Raw genomic sequence first — 13684 nt, forward strand, 5'->3', positions numbered from 1 at the left:
ATTCACATCATCATCAACAGACATTGTATTCTTTACCTCTCAGATGTTGTCAGTTCCTGTCACCTCAACTAATAAGACCCCTGACTTTTACACTATAACTACATAACTTTCTAGACCAGTCTCTCTCTCTGATCCAGGTGGTTGCTACTGCTGCTGTCAACAACTGTCACTACTGTCAATTCAGTTTAACTGACTAGGTCTCACCGTACCGCCTGTACTTGTAGCCCATTTCTTGACCTCACCCCGCCCCCACCTTCACTCTCAGAACGTCGTCTTCTCTCCGCTATCTAAATATCCAGTGTACCCTAACCTGTTTATAATTATTATTATTAATAACATACCCTCAACCACCTCATTTGTACAGACACAAAGTTATATCATTAAAAACTTCAGCTTAAAAACAGTTCAAGTAAGTCACACCAAGATACACAAACCTAACCAACCATACGATCTTATGACTGTCTTACATTCCCTTACCCCATTCATTCACTTTTTTCCCCTGTAAAAGGCCACACACGCCTAGGGTGATGCATTAAATAAATAAATAAATTTTTAAACAAAATCACAAGTCTATATATTTCTCCCCTCGGTATTCAATTAGAGTAGTCCTATTTTCTTCAGCATATTGAAATTTGGACTGCATGTTGCTGATCTACATGTCTGCAATTCACTCTGCCTCACCACAACCATTTTCTGTGGGTATGTCTATACAAAAAAAAAAAAAATCCAAGCAGTGGGTGAGGAGGGGTTGCACTGTAGATGCACTTAATTCCCACAGCAGCTAACTCCTGGCTGCAACTGCAATGAGAAAGCCTTTTTTGGAAAGAATATCAAGAATGAAAAAAAAATTAGACAGCTCTCCTTTCAATTAATATTCTTTCCAGCAATAACAGCCAATATGTGTCTTTCAGAAGGCTACCCCTAGCCTCATTTTTAATATTAAATCTTTGGCACCTAGCTTGGGGAGTTGTTACTATGGTGCTAATTTAGCATCATTAGCATAATGCATCAGTAAACCCAGCATCCCAATATACTTACTCATGAGTAAGTCACTATAATATACGTTTACCATGATTTCTTTGTACTGTTGTTTACAAAAGAAAGTTATCCTAAATAGATGGTGGAATATCCCTGTGAAAAATCTATTTTGACCACAAAGATGGAAGAGTAATTTACATTCTATTCAATGCCAATGTTCCTTAGCAACCTTGAAAGGCTTTTGCTTAGCTGATCCTTTTACCCTTCCTACAATTGACCACATTAATTCCCTTCAATTTTGTTCTTAAAGATTTCTTATTAAAAACTATTCTCATTTTATTTTAAATTAACCCATTATGAGGAAAATTATTTTATCATCATCTGTACCTTGACAGTCTCAAACCAGCGAGGCTGTTTCACTTGGTAATAGATCACTGATTTGTATTCCGAGATAGCGTCATCACCAGCCCCAGGAAAAATCACACTCTTGAAAGACAAGGAATAAAAACATTTACCCACACATACATACCCATCTAACAGAGAACAAACTAACCAGCATTGTCATTCAATAGTGAAAGAGAGGATCCAGTAGGTAGGTTAGAATAAAAGAGGTCTTATGCTCTAAGTTTATCCCTAGTTAATTTCAATCAAATTGTATGCAATGATACCACAATATTTATTTACTTATCACAAATGACAAACTAAAGTCTTTATCCTTTGGTGTGAGAACTTGGGCAAGGCATTCGTTAAAAAAAAAAAAAAAAGTGCCCTCAAATTTTTACAAATAACAAAGATGATGATGGAAAATTTGGGCAAATAATTTCAGAGATTACATTTTCCAACAGAAATACCTCCAATCTTTTGCCATCTTCGTCATAAACAGATATTGTAACTTCTACATTCTTTGCTGTTGTTTTGCTGCCTTTGTCAAAATCTCCTTGAACTAATGTTACGTAGATATCATTGCGAACATCACCTGGCAGGACAAAAAAAAACAAAACATTACACTCACAATGTTCATAGTAATTTTCACAGTGTGCAGTTCTGCATAAAACAGTGAAGTATAAAACCATAATAAAAGACTTTAAAGGAACACTTGTTAGGCAAAATAATCTACATCCTTAAATTTTAAACACACAGTATTGAGAAGTACCACTGACTAGTGTCTTACAACAATATGTTCACCTACAACTCATACTGAAGGCACTATACTAACAAAGCATGACCAGTGGTATTGTTAACAGAACATGTTTGGGTTGAGGCTAAGCCCTGGTCTACCCTGGGGGGGGGGGGGACCAGAGGGGAGGGCAGAAGAAGAGGAAGGAAATCGATCTAAGTTACGCAACTTCAGGTACATAAATAACGTAGCTGAAGTAGATGTACTTAAATCGACTTACCGCGGTGTCTCCACCACAGTGAGTCGACTGCTACCACTCCCCAGTCAACTCTGCCTGCGCCTCTCGTGGCGCTGGAGTACAGGAGTCGATGGGAGAGCACTCGGGGATCGATTTATTGCGTCTAGACTAGACGCGATAAATCAATCCCCGCTGGATCAATTGCTGCCCGCCGATCCGGCGGGTAGTGAAGACATACCCTGAGAAAACATACCCCCAAATTTTTGTTAGCAAGATTTTTTAAAACCCCAATCTACCACAGTAGTGGAGGTGAGAGTGGTGCAAGAAACTAAACAGAACAGAAAATAAATCCAATAATTGTAGTTATTTAAGATGACATATTATCATAACGTGAAATGTTTCAACATGCTTTTATTTCCTTGGTTTTCCCTTTTCCAAACCTAATTTTAATTCAGTTTGTGTGGTCTAGAAAGGTAGAACTGCAGGTGACGTAATGTTTTTTAATTTAAATTTTCCACGGATGAAAGTGTGTTTAATTTGATGCCTTATATATAGTACACTGTCTTACAAATATTCCTATTTAAAAGGTATCATGAAAATGAAACAAGGGAAACACACATGCATAGAGACAGGTAACTCTGGCTGACTGCCTGAGACTCAGAGTCTCTGTCTCATGATCACAATAGGTGTAGTCGACTGAGGCACTTAAGCTATATACACCTTATGTGCAAACATCTGGAAGCTACTGACAGCCAATGACTCAATGGAGGGCCCTGAACTCTGAAATTCTCTTTCAAGATGTCCAGCAGAACCTAGAGCCTGTGGATCTTATGTGGGACATTACAAGCTAAATCTTTTCCTCGGTCATTTGCTTAAGAAGGGGCAGGGACAGTCCTCTTATTTTAGGGAGTGTTCTTTTTCCTTCATAAACAAGCAGCAAATATCTGTTTTCAAAATTTTTCTACACATGCCCCAACACACATGAAGAGAGCATCTTTTATAAAACAAAACAATCAAGTAATGCTTTTTCCTCAAATTGGTCTTTTTTTTAAAATCATATTTCAAAACTTCCAGATATACAGACACATTTAACAGGTGACTTAAGAAATAAAGCAAATATTTGGTACATAAAACAGTCACCCGAACCGTTTGAATACAGTTACCCATTATTGCATTCAAGCACGTGAACTAAACATGTAGTCCATTTGTACATGTAGATTAAGCTGCCCCTTTTGAAACTGTATAAATTGCTTCACAGATTCACTGGTAACACAGTAGTCAACACCACTCAGGAGTATGTGACTTGAAACTAAAACTAGATGCTCTACTGTCTGAGTACAGCTACTCCATAATGTCTCTCACTTTGCAACTAAATGATCAATATAATTTTTTTTGAGGCACTTAATATAAACTGAAAAAAATAAATTAGGTACCAAAATATTAGTTATTTTATGGATTTGATTCAGATAGTTATATTGTATTATCTGTGGTAATTGTTAGGATATAGATATTCAGGCCTGTCTGCAAAGGCCTGTACTTTAAGAATTTAGGGGTATTCTTATCACTTGGCTAGTTAGAGGTATAAAAGAAAGAATCAAAATCACTGTCTGCCAGCGTAAGGTCCTTCTCTTACTGTGACAGTCTGAGGCCCTGCTCTTAGGCTAAGGCCTTTGACTAAGCAGCAGAGGCAGCCATAAGCTGGGAAGTGAACGGTCATATCCTCACATTCCAAACTAGTCACACTGAAATAAGGTGCTATTGGGCCGTTAGGAATACAATCCTGTCCTGACAGTGCCTATCACCTCCAGAGAAAGGGAAGTGCCTAGAAGATGTAAAAGGAAACTTAGTTTGATAGCATCCTGTCTGGCAAGAACTCACTTATCAATAGCTGGGATGTGAAATCCTCACTTCTGTATTGTTTTGTCATTATAGTTCCCACTTTGCTATTGTTTGTCTGTATAATCTCTGTCTGGTTCTGTGATTGTTCCTGTCTGCTGTATAATTAATTTTGCTGGGTGTAAACTAATTAAGGTGGTGGGATAAATTGGTTACATAATCATGTTACAATATGTTAGTACTAGTTAGTTAAATTTCAGGAAAATGATTGGTTAAGGTATAGCTAAGCAGAGCTCAAGTTTTACTATATAGTCTGCAGTCAATCAGGAAGTGAGTGGGTGTGTGGGTGGGTGTGGGGAGGGGAAATGGGAACAGGGAATGGGGGTAAGGAAATTGGAATCATGTTTGGCTAAAGGGGAAAATGGGAACAGGGAATGGGGGTAAGGAAATTGGAATCATGTTTGGCTAAGGGCAGGAATGGGAACAGGGACACAGGTGTAAGGCTCTGTGGTGTCAGAGCTGGGAAGGGGGACACTAAGGAAGGAAACTGGAATCATGCTTGCTGGAAGTTCACCCCAATAAACATCAAATTGTTTGCACCTTTGGACTTCGGGTATTGTTGCTCTCTGTTCATGCGAGAAGGACCAGGGAAGTAAGTGGGTGAAGGAATAAGCCCCCTAAAAAGCATGAACTTTAGCAGCACACCCAATTTTGCTCTTAGTATCCTAATGCAACTATTGACACCTACCAGGCATAATAATCTCAGGAAACCCCATTTTCCGAGCCACAGCTGTGGACCTATCCACCAAGTGAGGAAACTCTTTCCTAATCTGATGAATATCTCCTGGAAGAAGTTTCAAAGTCACCCATAAACCTGAAGCATAAAATGTAATTATTAGACATATTTTCTATATTTTTTAAACAAACACAGAAAAAAAAGAGTCTTATGAACTCCAAAAGACAATGCACATAAAAGTTACTAAGCCTTGCCCCCAAAGCATTTACATTTTGCAACGCTAGATTAGAAATAATTATTTAAGAGAAACTTTGAAATGGAACTACAACTATCACATCTAGAACGCACCGGGTACATCAGATTAGAACAGATTTTAAGGCAAATAATACAAACCGATAGAAAAGCTGGAAATCGTGTCTGTGTGTCTGTGTGAGAGACATAATGGATGTGGCTCATGTAGCCGACACAATACCTTGTAGCAGATTCCACAATTCCACAACTGCGTGCGCAAGGGCAGGCAGACCCTGTGCCCACACAAAGTCAATGGGGTTCTGCGTAGGTGCAGCTCTGCACACTCTCACACATGCAGACACACACAGTACCACAATTAGGGCCCTAGTTTATTTTTTCTCTGGAGAGCATAATGCAATCCATTAGCAGTTTGTTGTCTATTGCATGTTAATAGATGGCAATGATAGGAAGGAATTTTCACACAGGAGAATATATTTTGGTAAGCATGATGGCTGATTGGGTGGGATGGGATCATCTTTTTCAAATCTAAGAAAACAGAATTTGAAGAAGGGCTTCAGTAAAACAAAACTTAAGTCCAGCGTAGAAACAGTTTTTGCAGTACCACACAACATGAGTATGGATGGGCAGGAAGATGTTGGAATCTTCAGTGCTTAATTGGGCGCAGTGAAGTTTGCACTGTGGAGCTGCTATAGCACCTTTTACATAAATTTTGCACTGAACAAGATAAAATAGGTGCCACTGAGTATCCAAGCTGTCCTCAGTAACTGAAGAGCTAGTTGAATTCAGAAAATGGTTATTAAACCATCAATAGCATCGGTCTGCAACTTACGCCTGCCCTCTGATTTTTCATAAATCTTCCAAATGAGACAGTAAAGGGTTTGATTCTTTTCATAGGAAAAGTACAAGGGGCAGCATTAGTTAGAATGGAAGATCTGAGAAGAAAGTATCAAGTAACTGAGGAAGATGTCCCCAACTCTGATACTCTTCCCCAGTGCACATTATCTGGCTGTGCCAGGAGGAGGACAGGAGACTCTGGATGCATTTTAATCAGGCTACAACTTTAGCCCTAAAAGTCTGGAAGTACCCAGCAGGTAAAATTTTACAGTACAGGTAATTCCATAACCGTTTACATACCTCAGAGGGGTGAGGCCGGGCTGCTGTCAGTCTTACCCAGCCTGGTCGCCAGGCAACCTGCTTCTGGGACCTCAGAACACCTCTTCCTCCATCAAATGAGGGTTAAGGGTGACTACTGAGGGATGGGGGTTGACTCCCTGCCGTAACAGTCAGAGAGACCCGAACAGCTCTCATTTCCACTCCTTTAAAGGATACCTCCTTTAAATACTTTCCCATTTGATCTGATCACTGTATCCACTCCCTAAGGAGTGCCTGCACTGGACATCCGCCACAAGCTAACAATGAATTGCATCATCATAGCCTAACCCCTCTCCCCTTTCCTCCTCAGCTCCCAACCCACTGTAGAGAAGGCAAAAAACCCACCTCGACTTGGCCAATCTGGCCATCAGGAAATATTCCTTCCCAGTCCCGCAAGAAAGGAGTAACTGTCCTAATGCTCACAGCAGATCATGACAAAACCTGGTATTTCAAGTACTTCCATGAGAGGAAGGGTGGGTGCTGCTAAGCCTGGTCCAGGTTTTTGTTTTTGAATAGGCTTTTATTGTACATGAGGGCATAAATAGCTTCCCCCAGACACACACCGGTCACCTGGTGGGAAGGATGGATCAGTGTTCCCAAAACTAACCAGGCATGGAGCCGCCTGCCTGTGTAGCAAGTATCTCTGGTTCTCTAACCCTGCAAGGAGCAACATGCTTCCGACAACAAGCCAAACAAACGGCCCCACCGCTTCATGTGCGGTGAGGTCATTTTTGCATTTCATATATGGGGATAGCCTAGGAAAGTATAACTTGTACTGTATGTACCGTTCTGAAAACTTCAACGATGCCTTTAAAACGTCAGCATTTGCCAACAGACACCATGCAATTACTTCCTGCGCTATGGCACAGATGAGAACTGTGGAATCTCAGATACCAATGAGTGATAACCTGGTAAACAGACTCCTTAATGGAGGTCATTGCAATGAAGTATAAGAGTTAAATAATAACAAAGGCAACTATAGAAGTGAAAGAAAAAGAAACAATACAATAAAACGGTATATCTATTAAGCAAATCTTATAAAAAAACCGAATGCATAATGTTTGCAACAGGATAATAACACAATCAGCAACTTGTGCACTTGCAGCAAGTACTCTCCCATCCACTAATTTTTTATTTTTACAGATGAAGAATCCAAAAGTAAATTTAAGAAAGTTACAATTTAGTAACTTGTAATAATATACCTCCCTACAAATATTGGCTGGAGTGGCAGTTCAAAATAGCAGAAAAACTTCTTAAAACAAAACCCATTCTCCTCTTTATATTGCGATTGTATAAAAAAAGCTATGTTATGCACACTTCTCTCATATTTAAAGTATATGAGTGATCGAAGTGTATTTTCTTTAATCCCTTTGCTCAGACACTTTATAAATAGAAGAAAAACAGTGCCAAGAGAAAATTGGTAAACTGAGATTCTGCATTTACTTATACAATGATGAGTTAATCCAAGACCCAGAAAAAGAACAAATCAAGTATATAGCAATAGGGCTGGAATGCATTTAATTTTTTTTTAACTAGTATATATCTTTTATATTTATATTCATGTCAGTAGAGGATACACTGAATTATCTGTTCAACCTATAGACAGTAATTAACAGTGTTGTTTATTTTGCAGCCCTCCTTTACCAACTCAAAACACAAGTTGGTATCAGTTCCGAGGAGAGTAACTGCCTTGTCGTATTGACAGCAGACCAACTGCTTTGACTACAATTGCTGATAGGAAAAAATGAGAAAAATGGGGGGAGAGGAACACTCCCCCCATCCCTTTGATGGGCCCAGGGCGTGCCAGGGTTCAAAGGCATGAAAGCCAGTTCTTGAAGTCATTGCTTTCAATACACAAACATACAAGAGTGGATAGGGCAGAAATACAGACGCATGTAAAAGTGGCCAACCACTGCATAAGAAGGACAGAAGACAATCTGTAGGATAACAATACTCCCAAAAAGGGAAGCGGGGGAAAGGGGGCACGGAGAGAGAGAGAGGGAGGGAGGGAGGGAGGAAGAAGCAGGGGCGGGGGGAAAACAGGACAGGTGTCTTTTTTGGTACCAAACAATAGCAAGCAAACAAAAAAAATGAATCCTCCAGTCCAAATTAAAATAGTCAGATGATGTGAAGCAAGGATATATTTTGTATTCCAGTTTACATAAAGAAGAGTACCTACCCTGACCCTTGTGGTTAACTTCTTTAGCAGCAATCACTTTGTTTATAACAGTCTGAAGGAAATCATTCTCCCCTGCCACCCTGGGTGAAAAACGGGATGATATGTTCAGCTGCTTGTGTCGAATGGCGTCATCCAATGCTAGCCTGGAGGATGCACATGACGACCAACACCAGGAAACAAAGGGTCACAGAAAACCAGAAGTCACAGTAACAAGGGAACACAAAAGATCATATCATAGTTGTGACGAAGAGTATTTATTAGTCAACGCAAGACAAAAGACAGGAAAGGTAACAAGAAAGACATAGGAAGATCATTAATCAGGAAAATGCTGACCTGCTAAAGAGAAGTCAAGCAATCCTATGTTACCCTTCCCAACAGAAACATGCATGTGTCAGGTCCCAATCCCACTTCCAATAAATAGCATGTATAGTAGTAAAGAAGAACACTGATCTCCTGAGAGACCCATGATAAATACTGGAATCCAATTGGGATGATTTTGCAAAAATGTACAGTATGTTAATTCTGTGCAACCTTCAGGACAGCTTCTACAAATTGAATATATTAAGAGGTAGTGTATATGGTTTGATGGATTTTACAGAAGAGAAAACTTCTAAATTTAACTGAAATGGCTTAGTGGAAGAAAAACAGATAATCCATCATTTTGTTATACTAGGTGAAGAAAAGAAAATGTGAAAATTATAAAAGAAATGCAACATTTACAAATGTCATTTAAGTACCACACCAGTCTTGCCAAGTGCTTCTGACAGTTGTTGTGTTGGCGGCCAGTGAATGAATACAAACACACATATGAAACAGAATTGCATGTAGCACAACAAAAGCACAGCATGAAATGAGTAAGAAAATATGCTTCTTATACACAGTGTTTAAGTCAACATTGGAAACAACGACAAAGCTATTCTTTGTGTGTTTGCACATTACTCATATTCTTGGTGTATACTTTGAAGAATATTTTAATTTACTGAAGAAAAAAAACACAACAAAAACATATTACACACCCTTTCCAAAAGCTGGTTTGTATATAAACAGACTATAAATCAGTTTTAATGGAGCAAAAAGCTAAACATTCCATTAGCATCCACTTTCTTGATCCACAAAGATTCATTTTCTGTGCATACTTCCACACTGTCATTGTTTAAATACAATAAATAAATCTCACAAAGACACTCTTCTTTAAAAGCTTCTACTTTCCTTGAACTATAGAACTGTGTTACTGTTCTACAGACTATTATGTCTTATACACAAATTCCACTGTTATCATGAAATACAAATATGAAGTGGCCAGGACTAAAGCCATTAGGCACATAGTGCTAGTCACCTGATTTCTTTCTATAGATTCTGCAATCTCAAATTTTCTGTTAAGCTCCCCAAACATCCCTGCTAACTCTTGTACTTTTTAATTAGACCTAGTTTCCATACTGAAGTTATTTGATATTACATTATTTTAGTCTATTGCTCTCTAGATTTATAAAAAAACACTCACGAAATCTAGGAGTAGATTAAGTCAAAAGGGAACTCAGTTATATAACAGCATTGTGGTCTACATTTCTTACAATGGTAAAGCTGAGACAAGATGGGAGAGGTAATATATTTTATTGGACAAAACTTGTCTCTCTCACCAACTGAAGGTGGTCCAATAAAAGATATCACCTCACCCACCTTCTGTCTCTCATATCCTGGGACCAACACAACTACACCAACACTGCATTCAACAATGGTAAAGCTGAGTATTTGTATTTTAATGGGGATGTACTTTTTTTATCCCCACTACCCCTTCCTCATTTTATGATATTAAAGTTGGAATCTTTAAAATCCCCACACATTTTAATTCCTTTGTTAATAGTAAGCACACACTTCTAAAAAGGACTATTTTTTCGTTAAAAAAGGAAGAAAGCCTATCCACATACACACAAATACAAACATTCAGACTTACTCAAACCACAAAAACAAATTAAGAAATCCAAAGTAAAATCTACGTCTGACCTTTGACAGTACATTTCAGTGCTTTCTTTTAATCTTAAAAATATCTGATAACACTGTGAAGTTTCACATGGCATAGTGGTTCCTTTTATTTCACTGGAAAACTAGTTATACGTATGAGGAGTTATTTCAGTTCCCATGCCCATTCATTCTTTGGTTTCTCTATCTTTAATTATCTGCCAATTAGTGCCAATTATGGTGGTGATTTAGTGACATGGACAGTCATGTGATACAATCAACTCATTTCACACAGGACACTTAACATCCATCAGACAGTAACAGCTTCTGGTCATTACCAACCTTGACTAGACTGGAACCAGTAACATATAAAGGAAAGAAGCTTAAAACGTCTATCTCAAAAATCCTGGGCCCATCTAGTTAGTTCCAGGCTCCTTCACACACAAAAATGGAAAAGACATGTTTAAAGTTGAAGCTAAGAAAGCACTTAGAAATGGGTGAATTTTTTTTTTTTGGCATCACTATTCATTCCAAATAAATAAGTGAAGAACTAAGAAGGGGGGAAAAATACATTTAAGACCTCATGTGTTAAAATTCCAACCTGTAGCAAATTTACCAACTTCAAAATATCTACATAACATTAGTGGTCTGTAAGATCAATTTCAAAAGTTGACACTGAAAAGTATTTTACATTTAATCTGCCTTAAATCCTCTGACAATGCTTACATTATTCTATATACTTACGGCTGAAATGGTATAAAGTGTTGTTTGTCCTCATCATCAACTTTCCCACTAATTATGTCAGTTACTTCCATTACTGAAATAAAAAACAAAGCTACTGCAATAAATTGATCAACAAAGGCAGGCTAGGGGAGAGACAAACAAACAGTGTACTACAGTCGCTTCATCTCTAATGAAAGAAATTAACAATGGCATAAAACCAGTATAGTTCTTTTGCAGCATAGGTTCATGTTTCAAATACAGACTCAGTTTTCACATCAGTGAAATAAATGGCATCCTCTGAAGCTACTAGTAGATGTGGATACAAGCTTTTGTTTTGTCACATGTACCATCATGTGACATTATTTTAAACTTCTGCTTACATGAACAACCAAGAAGCTTATTGCCTCCAGGGATCTAAATCTCAATACAAATCACCACTTTATTAATCGAGGGCCTGGCCTGATGAAGAAAACTATTAGTGAAGTTATTTCTTCATTTGAGAAAGAGAGAGAGAATATTTTAGTCTTCAAATTTATATTTAATTTTCAATAGCCATGAGATGTGACATAGTCAGGTGCAAGGATGAGTGGAGGTAGGAAAGGTCATAAACCGTCTTTGAAATAATTCACCTCAGGATCCTTCTAGGACAGTGTTCATATAATATTTTGTGAGTATATAGGAACAAATCACGTCACTGCTTTACAAATGATATCTGGAGAAAATGACATTAGGTTGGCTAGTAACACTGTCGTATGTTCCTTGAATAGTACTATAAAATGAAAGATAGTAGCCCACCAACGTTCTTCTTTGTTGTGTCAAACAAAAGTTACATGGCCTTTATATCAAGATATTGTTTGATTTATATAGGAACTAGGAGATCATTGGCATAATACTGGTGAACAGAGCCATTCAGACACAACCAGCCATGAAATTCCACCCTTGAAAAGAACACGAACACACAGAGCAGTCATGGTCTTCAGATTCTATGTGCATTATTACCATTACGCCCTCCTGGGAAGTTTATACCTCCTCAAGTTTTTGTGATTATGTTGCTCTGTAGAGGCTAGACCACTGAAGGGATATAAATTTACTTTAATTAGAAGCGGAGGAAATTCCATATTAGTCTAAATGAACATGATGAAATATTGTATATCTGAACATTTCTCTTAATTTGCTGTAAACTGCTGTACTGTATTTAAGAGTACAACAGGGAAAGGTAGAGCTTATTTGAATTTCAACATATGGTTACCTCAGCATGTGAAGAATTCCCTTTACTATAGGGAATAGGTAGAGAATAGTAAGGAACTTTGGGGGCTCGTCTATATAAGGAAGAGGACCCCACTTGCTACTCTGGACTAGCTTCCCACGTGGACACACTTTCTGTGGACTAAACTAAACAGCCCAACGGCTCTCTTAAGACACCCCCAAGGTGCCTTAAGCTATTGCACACAAAGGCACTCTTAGTGCACAGAAAAAATGTCCACACAGGGAGTTGGCACAGAGTAGCCAGTGTGCTTTACATTCACACCCGAGCTTATTGCACACTAACTTCCCCATGTAGACAAGCCCTTAGTTGTCAAAAGCCTTGAGAATTTTTTTAAATGACCTCCCTGGTGCATGTTTTAATGTCAATAAGAGCCCATTAAAACCTAAACTAATCAATGCTTAAATCTTCTCACTGTGTACGCCATGTGAGCTAGAAGCCTACTTATTACTTATATTTTGGAAAATATTATCTTAACATACATCGTTCTCGCACAACTGTGTGTGTTAATAAAAAATGCCTTCCTTTTGCTTGTGTTTTTATTAAGGGCAAAGTAGTTTGTTTCTGAAAGTAATTACAAAGGGTAGCAGAAACAGGGCATATGATGAATTCATGTAACTATGCAGTCAACAATTAAGTTATTTGTGTTCTCCACTTTATTTGAGCAATTTTATCATGTGATTTTTGACCTTCCGTCTCTCTGCACCTTCTCCTTAATAATTCTGAGTATCTGCCTTTTGTTCAAAACCAGCTAAATCACTTATTCCTGAGTGACTTCATAACCTCTAGCCCAGTTGATGCTCTGCCATTTCAAACATTTTAAAAGGTAGTATATTCCGCAGGAAGAGAATTAATCTGATTTAAACTCTAAGCTATAGTGCACTTGGACATTTCCATTCAGATTTTAAAATACCTGATGCTATACACAGAATCCTACAGAAGCATAAAACTGTACAGCTGAAAAGAACCTCAAGAGATCATCAAGTCCATCCCCCTATGCTGAAACAGGACCAAATAAACCTAGGCCATCCCTGGCAGGTGTTTGTCCAACATACTCTTAAAAACCTCCAATGATAGGGATTCCACAACCTCCGTTGGAAGCTTATTCCAGAACTTAACTACCCTTATAATTAGAAATTTTTTTCTAATATCTAACTTAAATCTCTCTTGCAAGATTAAATTACTTGTTGTCCTACCTTCAGTAGACATTGGTAACAATTGATCACTGTCCGCTTTCTAATAGCTGTTAACAT

At 38.2% G+C, this 13684-nt stretch overlaps 1 protein-coding gene across 3 annotated transcripts in view; it reads right to left on the reverse strand.

The window, feature by feature from the left end:
- DOCK1 (dedicator of cytokinesis 1) overlaps nucleotides 1–13684 on the reverse strand; it is a 545102-nt gene that overhangs the window by 454652 nt on the left and 76766 nt on the right. For 2 of the 3 annotated variants that reach the window (XM_043551994.1, XM_027819633.3), the window contains exons 11-15: nucleotides 11189–11261; nucleotides 8489–8631; nucleotides 4918–5043; nucleotides 1830–1954; nucleotides 1366–1464 (exon numbers count right to left, since the gene is read on the reverse strand). In XM_043551994.1, the coding sequence (XP_043407929.1) occupies nucleotides 1366–1464; nucleotides 1830–1954; nucleotides 4918–5043; nucleotides 8489–8631; nucleotides 11189–11261 (566 nt within the window). The remainder of the gene's footprint in view (nucleotides 1–1365; nucleotides 1465–1829; nucleotides 1955–4917; nucleotides 5044–8488; nucleotides 8632–11188; nucleotides 11262–13684) is intronic. The other variant, XM_037903703.2, reaches the window with a different exon arrangement.

Source organism: Chelonia mydas, chromosome 7, assembly GCF_015237465.2.
Source record: "Chelonia mydas isolate rCheMyd1 chromosome 7, rCheMyd1.pri.v2, whole genome shotgun sequence".
NCBI classification, from domain to species: Eukaryota; Metazoa; Chordata; order Testudines; family Cheloniidae; genus Chelonia; species Chelonia mydas.